This window comes from Myxine glutinosa, chromosome 10 (genome assembly GCF_964187855.1).
Source record: "Myxine glutinosa chromosome 10, kmMyxGlut1.1, whole genome shotgun sequence".
Taxonomy (NCBI): Eukaryota; Metazoa; Chordata; class Myxini; order Myxiniformes; family Myxinidae; genus Myxine; species Myxine glutinosa.
Genome location: NC_136270.1, coordinates 92,410,091 through 92,428,236, shown reverse-complemented (window position 1 = coordinate 92,428,236; position 18,146 = coordinate 92,410,091). Strand labels below are relative to the sequence as shown.

Here is an 18,146-nt window from a genome sequence, read left to right as displayed (position 1 = left end):
TTGATGGCTGGAGAGCGAGAGATTGGGAATAATTGAAGGGGCCTATCTTATTTGATTAATGCAAACGCAGAGTCAAACTATTGGGAACAGATCCTTAACTAGAACACATACTAATGAGATAACTAAAGAATATCCTATGGTGTTCTACGTGTTGCTCGTGGCCTAACTAGGGTGCGACCTTTGACCTTTACACAAAAATGGGAATATTTACAGGGGATTATTTATAAGGGATTATTACAAATATTTACAAAGTGGAGGGTTCTAAAAACCGCAACAATATATATTGTTATGTCAGTAGGGTAGTGATATGTAGAGCCAGATAGATCTGTGTAGGTAACGTGCTTCGTCTGTCGTGGTTAAGAATCTGACCTGTAATAAGTTTGATGTGTCGGCGTTTTGTCGGTTAAGAGTATACCTGTGAGCATACCAGGATGTTCGAGTGATAAGTAGCGTAGGGATTAAAGAGTAGCGCCCCCTGTGTCCACACCTGGTAGCCAAACCTTTGTCCATTATGGCAATGCACACCTGTAGACACCATAGATAGGTCCCTAGCGCAACACTAAATAAATCCTTTCCCTGACATGACTGTGAAAGACGAACAGGCAAGGAAACCAGGCTGGGGCACCGCCGATGATGGCCGCCGCCACCTACACCACCGGCAGGCCGATCCACCTCGAATGCCACGCACTATGACCACGGAACAGGGAATGAGTGTTGGGGCAGCGCGGTAGGCGCGGACCTCCAGCCGGCGAGTCAGTGGAGGGCACTGATTGGGTGGCGCGCCAGGGCTGACGTCACCACCGCGGGAAGGTTATTTAAGGGAGCGCCGAACGCCATTTTCTGACTTGCAGCTCTGGCGTCTCTTGCCCTCTGGCCCTCTGGCCCTCTTGCCCTCTTGAGTCTCTTGCAGCTTTCTCTTGCGGCTCTTGCGGTTCGTGCTCTTGTCTGCGCAGCTAGCCCTTTTTGGACATCCGGCGCTTCGTCTTGCGCAGCCCGAGTTGAGTTGAGTCATAGCCCAAGTGGAGTTCGCTTGCTTCTTGCACGTTTGCTTCGGGAGAGCTGACTGGGACGTGGCAGGCCGATCGTGTGTGAAGATTGATCTCGCTTGGAGCCGCTAGCCTGCGTTGGACGCGCGGTGCTTTTCCTGCTGTGGGACCTCGTGGTGCTTGGAGCGGTGCTCGGTGCTGTGGTGCTGGAGCGAGGGACCTCGTGGATGCATCGGGGCCGAACGGAGCGATGTTGGACGGCGGAGAAGACAGGACGAGGGACAGATAAGGCTGCACGCACCATTTTACACACCACGATGAGACAATTATTTTCGTAATTCATCCTCCTTTGTTCGTTTCAGAGTACGGTGTGTGGGATCCCAATTTAGTTACATTATTTGATTATCGTCGCGTTTCTCTGTCCCGATTCTTATTTCAATAAACCCTTGTATTATTTTCCATTCCTTTAAAATCTTGTTTGCCATTTTGCCATTTGGGGATGATATGCAGTGGTGCGATGGAGCTTGACCCCAAGCCCCTGGGCAACAGCACCCCAGAGCTCTGAAGTGAACTGGGGCCCCCTGTCTGAAGAGATGTCCGAGGGAGCGCCAAAACGGGCAACCCAAGTGCCGATGAACGCTCGGGCCACATCGGCGGACGTTGAAGATGTGAGCGGGACGGCCTCTGGCCACCTAGTGGTCCTATCGATCATCGTGAGGAGGTGGGTGAATCCCCGCGAGGGGGGGAGGGGTCCTACCAGGTCCACGTTAACATGGTCAAAACGTCGCTCTGGCACTGGGAATAGCGCCAATGGGGCCTGGGTATGGCGATGCACCTTCGAGCGTTGGCACTCGACGCAGGTGTTGGCCCAGTCGCGCACGTCCTTCCTGAGCCCGTGTCAAACGAACTTCGCCGCCACTAACTTTTGCGACGCCTTCCTGCCCGGGTGAGAAAGACCGTGGACGGCCTCGAACACCAGCCATCTCCAGCGGTGGGTACGACGGGGCGAGGCTGTCCCAAAGATACATCGCACAGTAGCGTGGTGCCCGTGTCCTCAAACGGCACATCAGACAGTCGAAGCCCCGTGACCACCGCCCTGCAGGCCTGGACATCCGGGTCGGAGATCTGTTCAGCCGCCATGCGGGCGTAGTCGATGCCAAGGTGAACCGCGCCAGCTATGGACCGGGAGAGACAATCGGTGACCGTATTGTCCTTTCCAGCAACATGTTGGATGTCCGTCGTGAACTCGGAAACGAAGGAGAGCTGGCGTTGTTGACGGGCAGACCACGGCTCCGAGACCTTGGCCATGGCAAAATCCAGGGGCTTGTGGTCCACAAACGCCATGAATGGGCGGGCTTCCAACAGGAAACGGAAGTGTCGGACAGCTAGGTAGAGGCCTAGGAGCTCACAATCGAAGGTACTGTACTTTCGTTCACTAGGGCGGAGCTGCCAGCTAAAAAAGAAAAGCAGCTGCCACGCCCCGTTGACCCACTGCTCATGCATGGCGCCAACCGCGTAGTCCGAAGCGTCCGTGGTGAGAGCAATCAGTGCATCGGGCGACGGATGTGCCAGCATGGTTGCACTGGCGAGGGCCAGTTTAGCATCCGTGAAAGCCTTGGCCATCTCCTCGGTCCAGTCAATGGCGCATTGGGTAGGCTTGCCCTTGAGGGCCTCATAAAGGGGCCACATCAGCTGGGCCGTCCGGGGCACGAAACGATGGTAAATGTTCACCATGCCCAAAAACTCCTGCAAGGCCTTGACGGTGAGGGAGGGCGTGGAAAACGCTTCACAGCCTCCACTTTAGACGGCAGTGGGACGGCCCTGGGGATGGCTCCCTCGTGATGCGGTGGCCGAGAAAGTCAATTGAGGCCACCCCGAACAAGCACTTGGCCCGGTTAATGATCAGGCCATGCTGACTGAGGCGTTCAAAGAGCGCTCGGAGATGAAGCATGTGCTCCGTCCTGGAAGCGCTGGCGATGAGGATATCGTCCAGGAAGATGAACAGAAACGGCAAATCCCGCAACACGCTGTCCATCAGGCGCTGGAAAGCCTGGGCCGCGTTCTTGAGCCCAAAAGGCATACGGAGGAATTTGAAAAGCCCAAACGGTGTAATCACCGCGGTCTTAGGAATGTCCTGCGGCCAGACGGGGACCTGGTGGTAACCACGAACGAGGTCCACCTTAGAAAAAAAAACGTTACCGGCCAAGCGGGTAGAAAAATCCTGGATGTGCGGGATTGGGTAGCGGTCGGGGGTAGTGGCGTCGTTAAGGCAGTGATAATCCCCGCATGGGCGCCAACCGCCACCCGGCTTCGGTGCAATGTGGAGAGGCGAGGCCCACGGGCTGTCGGAACGTTGCACGATTCTAAGATGCTCCAACGTGTCGAACTCTGCCTTTGCGATAGCGAGTTTGCCGGGTCGAGGCGTCATAATGGCGGCATCGAGCCCGGGCGTAGACATGTGGGCCGGTGGTCGGAATGTGATGCTCCACATCGTGCTTGACGTGCTCCACACCATGCTTGGTGGCAACGGCCGAAAAGGTGGGCCCTGTAAGGGCCGGGAACTCGGTGAGGAGGCGGGCAAACTCATCGGAGGTCGAGAGTGTGCATGCGAGCCTCATCGAGGTGGACCCGCTCGGCGAGCATGGAAGAGAACTGAATGTCTCCGCATTACTGAGCCTCCGATTTTTCACATCCATCAGTAGGCCGTTGGCGCAGAGGAAATCAGCGCCCAACAAGGGGGTGGACAGCTTTGCCGTAACAAAATCCCATGAAAACCGCTGCCCGCCAAAGCACAGTGCCACGGTCCGTTTGCCAAAGGTCTGAATAGCACTGCCGTTGGTGGCTACCAGGGCGGGGTCGTGACTCCCAGCCTCCCGGTCCAATGCTGATGCAGGTAGACGCTCACCTGGGCACCTGTGTCACAGAGGAAATGACGTCCGGATTCAGTGTCCGAAATGAACAGCAAACTGCCCGAACGGCCGACGCTCATGGCAGTTAACGAGCGCCGGCCACCCCGTTTCCCGACTCGCTGAAGCTGCAGGGTGGCCGGCATGCCTTGGTCTTGGTCCCAAACCTTGCGTGGTATCGGCACAAGCCTGGGGCCTTCCGCCGCTGGGCCGTAATGGTGGCCGCCACGGTGTCCGCCCGTGGCACAGGCTCGATGGGGCCGGGGTCCAATGCAGCCACACTACATTGCTGTCTGGCGGAGAAAAACTTATCTGCTTCCCTGGCCAGGGCCGGAAATCCGTAACGGGTGAGTTGGCCAAGGCTGACCGTATCTGTCCTGGCAGCTGCTGCAGGAACAGCTCCCTGAAGAGGAAACATGGCCGGTGGCTGCCCAGGAGAGACAACATGTGGTCCATCAGCTTCAACGGTTTTGAGTCGCCCAGCCCGGGTAGAGAAAGAAGCTGGCGGGCACGCTCGGCCTCATTGAGTTTGAACGTTTCATGCAGCAGCGCTTTTAGCATCTCGTACTTGCCGCCCTCCGGAGGACCCTGGAGAAGGCTCACCACCCTGGTCGCAGTGGAGCCGCTGAGCTCAGACACGACATAATAATACTTCGTGTCGTCGGCAGAAATGCTCCGAAGGGCGAACTGGGCCTCAGCCTCCGGCTTTCCCAAAACTCCAGCAGCTTAATCGAAACTGCGTTTGTCGCCATTTTCGTTTGAAGCCCCCGAGAACGTTCGGGAGCAGCCGGGGTCACCAATGTAGGAGTTGCGGACAACGAGAAGGCGAGACACTTCTTAGCTTGTTCAAAGCTCCTTTACTCCAACAAAACTGAATCACGACCGGAACTCATGCATCTTTTATGACATGCAAAACCCTCTTAAGGGGGCGTGGCTCCAACCACCGAGCACACGCCACACCCATACCATCAATAGCCCCACTGTTCCCGTGCCTGTGGATTATGTCCCAATGGGGTAACCCCCACACCACCTTATTTAAAACATTACGTTATTTATTTGTGCCTGTTGCCTGTGTCCTTTATGACATCCTTAAAAACAGTAAGTTTTCTGTTTGGAATGATTTTCAATTTTGTTTGTCTGCCAGGCATGGAAACAGTGTAAAAATGTTAACTCACTCCTCTCTGTTCTGATTCTTGTTCAAAATATAACATTCAATTGAAATCAAGTTGTTCCTCGATCGTAAACTGATATTTACAGACAGATACAGTAGAAGGGAACCTATTGCTAAACCCTACTTTTCGCTTCTCATGTGCAGGGTAAAAACGTGTTCTTATCCCATTGCTTGTATAATAAGAGCAATCAGGTTGGATTAAGAAATTGAATTTAGACCATTTGATTGATTTAGAATGAAAAGTTTTAAATTGTAATTGTTATTCGGGAGCGAACTTAAGCGTTCACCTCATGGCTGTTATGTAAAGCTGAGTTTTATGATTGATGCCATAGTATTGTTCATTTGCAGCTTGGTTCAGAGTTGTATTGATGTGCTGTACTGTGCATGGTATAGCAATAATTAGTGAGCCTGTGGTTCATGGTTCACATCCATTTTTAAACAGGAAGCTGCATCAAGGATGAACATCAGTGCCTACTGCATTACCACCTGGACAGCTCCGGTGTAACATGGGCAGAGGTGAGGTCAATACATCAGGATGGCAGGAGGGGATCATATAATTTGCCATTGCATCATAATTACCTCCACCACACAGAGGGCGGAGGTTATGTATGCTTTCACCCCTGTCTGTCTGTTTGTCTGTCTGTGAACAGGATATATCAAAAAGTTTGGGATGGATTCGGACGAGATTTGGTGGACAGGTTGGGAGTGTGACAAGGTCGAATCGATTCGATTTTGGTGAAGATCCGAATACGGATCCGGATATGAGAATGAAAAAAAATTCTCAAGTCATTCTTCACCATTGAGAGATCGGCCAAAACCAATATATAGCATGATATTTCAAAAAGTTATGGACGATTTTTGACAAATTTCGTGGATGCGTTGGTTAGGTGACAAGAACAAGCCGATTAGATTTTGGTTCATGTCCGAATCCAGATCCGGCCTATCAGTGGGATACAAAACATAAACTGTTCAGCCTGGCGGAGGTATGTATTCTACCGAGTGTCGTTCTTGTCGGATAGTGTGGCAGCAAAGTAAAAAATTGTACAACAATTGTGCAACAAGTGATAAAAACACTAATGTTGGTCGACATATATGACAATATATTATGAATATTCTCAGAAGTGGAGGAACTTGGTTTCACCTGTGTGAGCTTGCATGGTGGTTAAACGTGTAGCCCCTTTTAGAAATTTGTGTGATAGCCATGTCCTAGGAAACATTTTCTGTAACAGCGGACTCCTTCCATTGAGCAAGGATTGATGGACGTACTAGAAAAACACTCCAAATCACAGCTGTCGCCTCATACTGCCCTCAATGGAATACTGCTCTCCCCTCTGGGCTGGTGCTCCTGCCTCACATCTAGCTCAGCTTCACGCTGTTGAAACCAAAGCTTTCAGAATCATTGGAATCTCCCGCGATGAAGCCGATCGCCATCGCTGACGGATCGCTGGTCTCTGTTTTCTAACCCCTCCTTTCTGGTCTTGCACCCTCTGCCCGCTCCGTGCTCTGCTCCCCACCTCAAAGAAACACGTGATCCACCAGCAACCCCCTCCTGGTGAAATTTCCTAAATGCAGAACCACTGCTCACCTCCACTCATTTATTCCTCTTTTCTGCCTGTGGGTCTGCTTTCCACACTCTCCAATCTCATTCTTCCCTCCATGTCTTCAATACAGCTGTTCACCACCTTCTCAAGTCATCACCCATCCAACATCACAATCTTTTCTACACCCGTTAAACCATCCCCACCCTTCCCAAAATGTTGCTTATGCATCCATCTTGTTCCTCCCTTGCATTCTCTCTAAGACTCTTCGTTACCTGCATCCCTTGTTGTTTGTCCGTCTCCATCTACATTCTCCCTCGACCCTGCTATTGGCATTTCCCCATTTGTGCTGTTCCCTTCATTATGTTGTGTCCTGATCTGTTCTGTGTCCTAGCTCTTCCACAAGCCTAGACCATCTGTAAAAACGCTTTCCCATAGACACAGATGAAGCTGTTAGTCTTCACAAACAGAACAATGTCTGCCAAGAGAGAGCAAGAGGTGGAGTTTGGCGACCGGTAATCCAAGAGCCCTTCAGCATTGGATGGTCGCTGCACCAGAAATGGTCTGAGTGATTGTGGAATTTAAAAATGCACAACAGCACAAATACAAACAAATGCACGCCTTTCATCATGAATAAGCAAAGGCTGTCCAGTGTCCAGATATCATTTGCAAAAGATTTGTGACCCACTCAATCGTGGCCATGATGGAGGATTTGGAAACGGTTTACATTAGGAGAGTTTGCTCACCCTTCATAACAAGGAGATTGCAGACCCTTCTGCAGTAGAGATTGTTCAAAATGCACAAAATCTGGACAAGACCGCGTTAATCGCCTTCAAGAAAAACCATGTCATACAAAGAGCCAAGCCAAACCAACAACCATATGCTGCTGCATGTAGCACAAGCTACTTGTCATACCTTGAACACTGATGTTGTGGAGCTTGCAGTGATGCAAGCTCAACAACATCAGATGCTCCGAGCTCAAAATGAGCTGTGCCTCGTCTTTGGAACAGGGAAAAGTTTCAGCTAATGTAGCAACTTACGAAATAGCAGTCTGTCTTGGAACAGAGAAATAATGTACCCTTCCAATATTCCATGCTCTTAGTGGATGTGACACGGTGTCAAGATTTGCTGGATATGACAAGAGAACGGCATGGGAGAATTGTTGTACTTAAATGTGTGACAGACCAAGCACCTTCACTGATGTGGACAAGGTCAGAAAGAAAAACTTTATAAAGTATAATTCTGTATGAAGAATTCCACCAACTCTTACTGATCCAGAGCAGCATGTCAAGGATGCAGCATGCCAGGGTGGTCATATCTGGAGTTAGGCACTGCTCCTCCAGCCTGTGCTTTCTTCTCAAACTACCTGTGGCTGGATCACGAATGATGATGGACATATGAGCTACATTGGATGTCGCTGCCCGAAGTCTTCTTAAACTGGTCCAACACCTGCCGAGTCGGTCTCCCACAGCTACAGCTGCTGAGTGCGTCTACCAAAATGGTGGCCTCAACCACCGTACATTGGGCATCCTCCATCGTTTTAAATCTTCCTTTCAGAACTACTTATACAATCGATAAGGCCTTTGTCCATAGCTCAATGATGGACGGCTCCCTGCTACGAGGAAATGGCATTTAACGCATTAAATATGTGGATTGTCCAAAAAATCAAAAAAAAAAACCCTTTTGTAAGTAAACTTGTAATAAATAACTCTTGTAAATATATCAAAAAATACAAAAGCTGAATGTAGCTTTTCCCCCCATGGGCTGGAGCATCACATCTATCTCTCCTGGACTCTGTGCGTTCTAAAGTTCTCAACGTTAATGAAATCTGCAATGAGGTCGAAACACAAGGCCTGTTGCTACCACACCACAGGCTGGTCAGTGGCCTTTCTGTTTTTTTAAACACATTTCCTCTGCTGTCTCGGCCTACTGATCCTCCCAACAAATCCTGAATGTTCACATTCTTCCAGTAACCCCTCTTGATTAAACTCTCAAAAGGCTGACTGCAAACCTCAACTTTTTTGTTCCTCACTTATTCTGTTTGGAACCACGTTGCTGTGCTGTCTTGCACTTTCCTCCAGGGCTTCAAGTAGGGAGCACACCACCATCTTATGTCATCTCATCCTTCATCCTTGCCTACATCTCGTCCTCTTCTATTACCCTCATTAACCCTTACTAAACCAAAAATGCAGGTTGCAGTATTTCTTCCTCCTGCTCTCTCTCTCTCTCTTCCTATTGGTCATTCACTTGCCTATTGTGTCAAGGAGTTGCCCCATTGACATACAGTCAATTCATACCCTCCGTCACCCTGTTCTTCCATGAACCTCTATCTTGTAGAAAAGAGACACTTTGGAGAGTTGATGTCCACAATCTAAATACAGACAACACAGCTGGCTTGAATTCTCCACTTGAAGGAACTCTTTACAGTATCAGGATGGGCACTTCTCTGAGGTGCAGCACCTCATCCTGATACTGCACCAAAATGTCAGTGGGATTTGATTGGCAAACCATCCAGTACAACCCTTTCCAAGAAACTGTTTCGGTAGCACCGACACTTCAACAGTGCATGGTACATCAGAATCAGAAATAAGGATACTGTAACCCCTCTGGCTGGGATAATTAGTCCTGCTTGTTTGTATGTTGCTGGAAGATGGTTTTTGTAGCCTTCAGTAGCTAAAGAGGTTAGGGTGTGTGTGTAATTGTGTTATCCTGTGTCTGGAACCATGTAAGGCCAGGTTAGTGAGGATGGGCTTGGACTGTGCTGAGCCAGTGAGCCATTGTGCTGGTGGGAATAGCCATTCGTGAACTCAAGGCTTCTCAGGGAGCAAGCACAGAGTCATTTAGGTGGGAGGAGTTAGGATTGGCCGATGGTCCCGTGCCAGGTGGCGTGGCGGGATTGGGTGACGAAGGATGGCCAAGAGTGTTGTGTTCACCAATTGGTAAGGCTGACGGGCACTCTGCTAGGAGCCCCGCCCCTGGAAAAAGTCCATAAAGGTGAGACAGTGGCAGCTAGAGTTCTCTCTGTCCCTGATGCGCTGTCTTTGGCTTTGGTGCATTCGGGCCATTGGAACTCGCTTTGGCAGATTCACTCAACTGCTGGCTCTCACTCCTGAATGAGTTTGTCCTGCCACTGGATTATCCCACATCCTACTGTGTCCTATAGTGTCCTCATCTCACTACCTGTTTTTTGTTCGTGTGGATGGTAGTTTGTCGTCTGTGGCACAGTCAAAAATTAGAACTGCGATTGCTTAAAGTTTGTGTTTTATGTGATTTTCTTGCATATTGGGATTCATTGTTTTTATTTGTCTCGTCCTGGTCTATACTTCATTTAATACATTATTTATAACCTTAAGGAGTCGGTCTCTGCATCATCTTTTACAGCCTTGTCGTATTGCAATTAGACTGGTTTGATTTATTCCTAGAGGATTCAGTTGTACATTGATCCTATAGTTTGGGGATCAGCGTGACCGGTTCCTCATGGTTGTGGCGCGGGACCGCACACGTGACAATAATGTCATGGGTAGTATCATGGCCAATAACTGTCACGCATTCGTATTGAAATGGCCGCAGTGCTGATGGGGATGAATATTTATGAACTTTAGCTGTGCTTGGTAATGTCAGTCAATAAAGATGTAACTTGTGGCCACATAGATCAAGGTAATGATAATCACATGGAACTAAACCCATGTAGCAGACTTATACAATCAACTTAACCAAGCTTAAAATGCACAATAATATGCTATTTTATCCTACAAGCTGGAAATTTGACACGTATTTCAGGATATAGTGGGAGATCCCTTGGCATCCATTAGTTAAATGCAGACATGCAGCTCCAATATAACAATTCTGTTTCAAGTAAATTGATAAACCCATCATATGGAATGAGAAAAGACTTTAGTGGATCACAATATACTCTGATAGCGAGTGACCAACAATCTAATATATTTAATTCCATTTTGAAATCTGACTTCAACTTTACTTTAACAGGTCTTTATGCTGCAAACACAGTAGAGGTTGATTTTGGTGTACATGTATATTCCCTGCTTCAAATCTTAATGCTCATAGAGAAGCTTGTACATAATAAATTATATGCATGACAGTAGTGGATGTCAATGTACATTCACATAAATAAGAAGGGCACTCAGTGGAGCACATATCTCCGCTCGACTGAACAGTTTATGTTTTGTATCCCACTGATAGGCCGGATCTGGATTCGGACGTGAACCAAAGTCTAATCGGCTTGTTCTTGTCTCCTGACCAACTCATCCACCGAGTTTTGTCCGAATCCGTCCATAACTTTTTGAGATATTGGGCTCACAGACAGAAAAACAGACAGACAGGCAGGGGTGAAAACATAACCTCCATCCACCTTTGGTGGCAAAGGTAATAAGCACCTAAGAAAGTGATGTACAAATCAAGACAATTTTAATATAGGGTCAGAACATAATGAGGCAAGTGCTAAGAAGGAAGACAAGGTTTTTCATAATTTGTTCAGATGCTTGCTTTGGCAGGTCGTGATTTTGCAGGTCTTGCTTTGGCAGGTCTTGTTTTGGCAAGTCTTTTTTGGCAGGTCTTGCTTTGGCAGGTCTTGTTTTCGCAGGTCTTGCTTTGGCAGGTCTTGCTTTGGCAGGTCTTGCTTTGGCAGGCCTTGCTTTGGCAGGCCTTGCTTTGGCAGGTCTCGCTTTGGCAGGTCTCGCTTTGGCAGGTCTCGCTTTGACAGGTCTCGCTTTGACAGGTCTCGCTTTGGCAGGTGTCGCTTTGGCAGGTGTCACTTTGGCAGGTGTCGCTTTGGCAGGTGTCGCTTTGGCAGGTCTTGTTTTGGCAGGTATCGTTTTGGCAGGTCTTGCTTTGGCAGGTCTTGCTTTGGCAGGTCTTGCTTTGGCAGGTCTTGTTTTGGCAGGTCTTGTTTTGGCAGGGCTTGTTTTGGCAGGTCTTGTTTTGGCAGGACTTGTTTGGACAGGTCTTGCTTTGGCAGGTCTTGCTTTGGCAGGTCAGACTTGATTGTAACAAAGAGGGCACGCAGAGATTTTGTGATGAAAAAGAAGATTGTTATGAAAGATACATTTTTTGCCATCAATGCCTTTGTTAGCTCAACTTGAACCATTCTTATCTAAAGTTGAAATTTTAAATGCTAAATGTGTCCACATCCAGGTGTTTGGAATAATGGAAAAGGCCAAGGAAGACTTTGCCCTTGAGGATTACTCTGTGAGCCAGATCACCCTCGAACAGGTTTTCCTCAGCTTTGCACAATTTCAACATGACCAGAGCTAGTGCAGGACCTTTGCACTTTGTTAGGCCTGAAGCGAATGAGCAGAACCATTATTCTTCTCCTTCCTCATTCCCTTTTATATGCCATGAGGCTGGTACCAAGCTGCTGTCCCCACCTTTTGTACAATACTCCTCCATTGCCTTATATTCCCAACCAACTCTTGCTACTCTCCCATCATCCCATCTAACTTTCATCCCTCCTCAAACAATCTTCCAATCTCAGCCGTGGTCTCCGTCTCATCCTCCTCCCTTGCTCCCTCAACTCGTTCACTTTCTTTCCCATTCTCTCTTCCTCCATCTGCAGCAGATGTCCAATCCACCTCAGCCGGCTCTTTACCAACCGCTCTGTCAGACTCATCCTCACATTGATCTCCTCCCTGATCCATCTTTCTAATATCCACCCTCCTCCCTCCTGCTATCTTCCTGACCCAGTTGATTTTATAGACCTCCATCATTTGTTGTTGCTTCTCTGTCAATGCACTGTCTCCAGATTGTAAAAGTAGGCCGGCATTACACAAGACTCCAGAACTTTCCCTTTCAATACCCTTGATATTTTTCTGTCTGCCACCAGTTCCTCCATTTTCTTCCAGGCACATTACACATGCACCCATCTGTTTCCTCCTCCACACCTCTGTCTCCACACTGCCATCCTTGGTCACCGTTCCACTTAGATATTCAAATCTGCTTTTCTGGCAGATATTCATCCTCTCTAAACTGATGTTCAGTTCCTTTCTATGCTGTCCAACCCACAGTAGATCATCATCTGCCTCCTTTGCTGATCTTTCAGCTCACCAGTTCCATCCCCATTATAAACACCAGTGGACTGAGTGAACTTCCCTGACTCAATCCACTGTCACGCTGAACTCTTTTTTGACAACTTCATTCCATCATACGTACCTGCTATCAATCTACCTTCTGGTACCCCCATCTATCTCAGTGTTGCCATCCATCACCATCTTCTCAACGTCCACAACCCCAAATACCATTCCCCCTTGCATCTGCAATCTCTTCTCACCAACTGTCTCAGAATAAACATCACATCCATCTTTCCTTTCCCCCTGTTGTTCTTCACCTTTCTCCTGCTTCACCCAACTCCTTATCCTCCCATCCAGAATACTTACTAGTTGCTTCATGACATGATGTAGAAGAATCACTATCACTGTGTTTAAAACCATATAGTATTTCCAAGAATTAACTTTCTTTTGGGCAAGGATGATTGCACTTATCTTTTTGGGACTGTAGTCTGTTTTGTTTTTAAGACAGGTATAGCTTTGCTCAACTCGGTGTATTAAATACTTTTGAAGCTGTAAACTTGTAAGTAAAAACTTAAAAGGGGAATAAACGTCAAACAGAAGCAATTTAAATCGGATGTGCAAAATGAAAACAAAGTTGTACATTGTAATATAGTTTTGGTTCTGAGACTTCGTTTGGCATTTTTGTGAAGTTTTTACTGAGTCCCTAAAGTTTTACAGGTTCTTTGTGGCCTTGTGGTGGAGGTTTATGATGTCGACTGTTGCCTATCATGCATTTTGGACTAACTCTGCTGTGCCAGGGTGTGTCTCTCTTAATAAATCACCAGCCAATTAACCCCTGCATTGTGCTGCTATTTTAATGAGTGAACAGAAGAGGAAGAACACACACACACACACGCACACACACACACACACACACACACACACACACACACACACACACACACACACGGAAAAAAAGTTAAGCACAGGCTGCATTTGCCTGAATTATCACAACAACAGAGAGAATTATTCTCAACCTGCAACGTTTATCAAAAATAAAACCATATATTGCTAAAGTATGTATGTATGCTCGATAAATAAGTTAAGACAAATTCAGGGCTTTTGTTAATTTAAAATACTAGGGCGTGCCCGCACGTACGTGCTTGCCCGTACGTGCTTGCCCGTACGTGCGTGCAAAAAAACATGCGTGCAAACAACAACAACAAAAAAAAACTTTGAAACCACGTGGCAGTAACGACCACAGAACCCCCCCCCTCTATTTACATGAAATGGTTTGGTCCATTCGCAAAGCCAAAGCGAACGGCTTGCGAGTACGGTGACCATACCTTGGGAACCACTTGTCCGATTAATTTCAAACCTTGAAAAGGCACATCCTCGGGTCCCCAGCAATATACCTGGCAAGTTTCAAGTATATCGGACCGGTAGTTGTCGAGAAACAGCGGTCGCATACAGACACACACACACACACACACACACACACACAGAGATTGCTGGAATTATAGAGAGATATATATCTCAAACGGAGGATATCTGTAATGGCATTGTTTTAAAGAAAAAAACTCATTGGATTTAAAATGGGGCTGATGGCAACACATGTTTAGTCATGTGTTGGTCTTGTGATGAATGGAAAATACAGGCTGTGCATGGAGGGTTCTTTTATTTGTTTGAAAGAAAATTTGATTTTGATTCAAATCATTATTTTTCACAAGCAGTCCTGTTTTGTATGCGTGCTTAGCATATATATATATATATACATATATGTACATATATGTACATATATATACATATATATATATATATATATATATATATATATATATATATATATATATATATATATAGATATATATATATATATATATAGATATATATATATTGTTGCGGATATGGGATTTACATCCATCCATATCCGCTTGTAAATATTCCCCTATTTCCTCAATACTTCCCAACTATCCCCAATCCCCCATTCCCTAGTCCCATTTTCTGTAAACAACACTCTGTAGACCCGACCTCCCCCTATTTCCCCCATTAAATGTCGTGCCCAGGTTCACCGCATCTCATGTAAGACAACTATAGGACATCTTGCTAGTTATTCTTAGTCTATGCCAGTTAAGGACTCGTTTCCATTAATTCTGACCCTTCGTTGCACCAGAATGTGATTGTATGGCACCGTTAGGAAGTTTAGGACCCCCCAATACCTCCCCGCAGCTCTTCCTCACGGTTCAGCAACAACAACAACAACAACAACAACAGCAACGGCGGCGGCGTGCACAGGGAGTGCGCGTCCTCACTCCGGCTTGGTTGGTAGGGGGTGTTGGGAGGGCATGAGGCCTTCCCAGCGAGCCGCCATCGAACATGTGCTCGACGGGGTTACCAAATAGGGGCTCCCTGTCAGCTCCTCGTCAAGGGCGGAGCCCGGTAACCCCCGCACCCAATGGAAGCGGCGGACCGGTCCCATCTGGGGCGGAGCCAACCAGCCGAGGGCGTGTCACTCCCCGCTGAGCATGCGCAGGAAGAGGGAGTGGTGACGTCAGATGCGCGCTGAGCTTGGAGAAAGAAAGACGCCACCTCCGAGCGCTGTGAGGCCTCCCTGCATCTCTTGGACCGTGCTTGATCCTGTCCCCGAGCCAAGGTGCACCTTGTGCTATCGAACTACCTGTCCTTCCCTGCCATCAATCCCTGTGTAAGTCAGCCTTGTTCCGTTTGTCTGTGGTCTGTCTGGGATAAGATAAGATTGTATGTAAGTGCCTATCTCTTCTGTGTCTTTACCTCACTACCGTGTAATCTACCCCCTTTTCTCCACCACTGTAATTATACCCTTCTCCGGAGGTCTTGAGAACTGTACCGCTTGCGTCGTTTCATCTATCCCAGTCGTTGTGTCCTTTCCATCATTGATTTAGCATAGCGCGATTTGGTCAACGTTTGGGTGGAATCGGGTGAGTTGGGGAAGAATCGGGGAATAACTGTTAGGTCGCGGTAATACACCACCGCTCGGTCGAAATAACATCTAACCGCGACCCGTAACAATATATATATATATATATATATATATATATATATATATATATATATATATATATATATATATATATATATATATATATATATATAGTCACGTGAAAAAGTAAGTACACCCCATGTAAAGTTTTGACTTTTTCAACATACAGCTATTTGATCTTCATTTCAACAATATTGATAGATAGAGGTGATGTAATATAACAAATATCATGAAACATTTCGTAGTCCTGGTGTTGGCTTAGCCGTTAGGGTGCTGGCTTGGGATCCTAGGATCCTGGGTTCGAATCCCGGTCGATCGCTGAATTAACACCAGGGGGGTTGACTCAGCCTGTCATCCTTCCGAGGTCGGCAAATTTGAGTACCAGCTTGCTGGGATGAATGATCCTGGTGTGTACCCCGGTTTAGAATAGGTACACCGTATCCCTGCGCATCGTAAGAGGCGACTAAGGGTTGGCATCAGGAAGGGCATCCGGCCATAAAAAAAAAACATTGCCTCAAACAGGGAACCATGATTGTCATGGGGCCCGCAAGGCTAACCCCCGCTCTAGCGGCGAAAATGGCCTTAAAACGATCATTCATTCATTTACATTTTGTAGTCCATTGTATAATTTAAATAAACATAAATGCAAATTTCGCCCGTGGAAAAAGTAAGTACACCCCTACATTTATCACTACTTCAAATACCTAAAATTAGAATCAGGTGCACCAGCTCAGGTGCAAATGATAAGAACATTGTCAGAGAGGATCTTGGAGGAACCTGTCTTATTTAAACATCAGACATTTAGTTTGGTTTGCTCTTTGTTGTTGAAGTGTGCGGTGTCACCATGCCTAGATCAAAAGAGCTCTCTGAGGCCTTCAGAAAGAAGGTTATAGATGCCTACGAGTCTGGGAAGGGATTTAAAAAGATCTCCAAATAATTTGAAATCAATCATTCGACTCTCCGGAAGATCATCTACAAGTGGAAAAGATTCCAAACAACTGCCAACTTGTTCAGGCCAGGCCGCCCCTGCAAGTTCAGCCCGAGAGCAGACCGCAAGAAGCTGAAAGAAGTCTCGAAGGACCCCAGAATGTCATCACGCGACCTACAGGTAGCTCTTGCCACTTTTGATGTCAAAGTGTACGAGTCTACCATTAGAAAGAGGCTGCACTAATTTGATCTACATTGGAGGTGTGCCAGGAGGAAACCTTTGCTGTCCAGAAAGAACATCAGGGCAAGATTAAAGTTTGCCAATGAACACCTAGGCAAAGACCAGCACTTCTGGAACAATGTGCTCTGGACAGATGAGTCAAAGGTAGAGCTATTTGGCCACAGTACCAGAAGACATGTTTGGCGAAAACCAAAGACAGCAGTTGACCACAAGAACCTGATACCAACTGTAAAGCATGGTGGTGGAAATATTATGGTTTGGGGGCAGCTTTGCTGCATCAGGGCCTGGGCAGCTCACCATCATATAATCCACTATGAATTCTTCATTGTACCAGAGGGTGCTTGAGGATAATGTGAGGCCATCTGTCGGAGAGTTGAAGCTCAACCGAAGGTGGACCTTGCAACATGACAATGACCCGAAACATTCTCAACCTGCAACGTTTATCAAAAATAAAACCATATATTGCTAAAGTATTGTTATGAATTTTGGTGGAGCAACATCTAGAGCGAGGTAGATCTGATAGGTAGGTATTCGACTGTCGTGACAGGGACTCTACATGTAATAAGTTCTTGATGTTTAGGCGTTTGTCGGGGTAATATGTATGATTGTGGATCTACCTGGAGATTCGGGTGTTAAATAGTGAGGGATTAAAGGTAACGCCCCTGTGAGTTTCACCTAGTAGTCAAACCTTTGTCCATTATGGCACTCCAAACCACATAAACATTAGTTAGGTCCTTAGCGCAACATTAAATAATTCCTTTCCCTGACAATGACTTCGGAACAAACGGACAGGAAACCAGGTCAAAACCACCGCCACAATTGGCCGCCACCGTTTACACCTCCAAGGCCTACAAACCTCGCCTGGCACGTGTTATAACACAAGGACCGTGGGGGTCGGGGACGGCAGAGTGGAGTGATGCCGCAGAGGGCGTGACCTGGGTGAGCCGGCGAGTTGGGAGGCTTTTTATTGGCTGAGGAGTGCGCCAATGTGACGTCATCGGCCAGAGATATTAGCGACGGTCGGACGCCATTTTAGGGCAGTTCGTTGGCAGTTGGCACACAGCAGTTGGCACTCAGCAGTCGGCAGTCAGCAGTCGGCAGTCAAGAGTTGGCACTGAGAGTTGGCACTGAGAGTTGGCACTGAGGAGTTGGCAGCTGGCACTTGGCACTGAGGAGTTGGCAGCTGGCACTTGGCACTGAGGAGTTGGCAGCTGGCACTTGGTACTGAGGAGTTGGCAGCTGGCACTTGGCACTTGGCAGTTGGCTGCCAGCACTCCCGCGCCAGCACTCCCGCAGAGAGTCGAGTCAAGTGGAGTTGTTTGCTTTGTGCAGCTTTGCGTGGGACCTTTGGAGAAA

At 47.5% G+C, this 18,146-nt stretch overlaps 1 protein-coding gene across 5 annotated transcripts in view; it reads left to right on the top strand.

The window, feature by feature from the left end:
• LOC137433952 (phospholipid-transporting ATPase ABCA3-like) overlaps window positions 1-13,456 on the top strand; it is a 180,493-nt gene extending 167,037 nt beyond the window's left edge. For all 5 annotated transcript variants that reach the window (XM_078785900.1, XM_068126462.2, XM_068126463.2 and 2 more), the window contains 2 exons: window positions 5,506-5,579; window positions 11,753-13,456. In XM_078785900.1, the coding sequence (XP_078642026.1) occupies window positions 5,506-5,579; window positions 11,753-11,872 (194 nt within the window). In that variant the 3' untranslated portion in view covers window positions 11,873-13,456. The remainder of the gene's footprint in view (window positions 1-5,505; window positions 5,580-11,752) is intronic.
• Window positions 13,457-18,146: the final 4,690 nt, after the last annotated feature.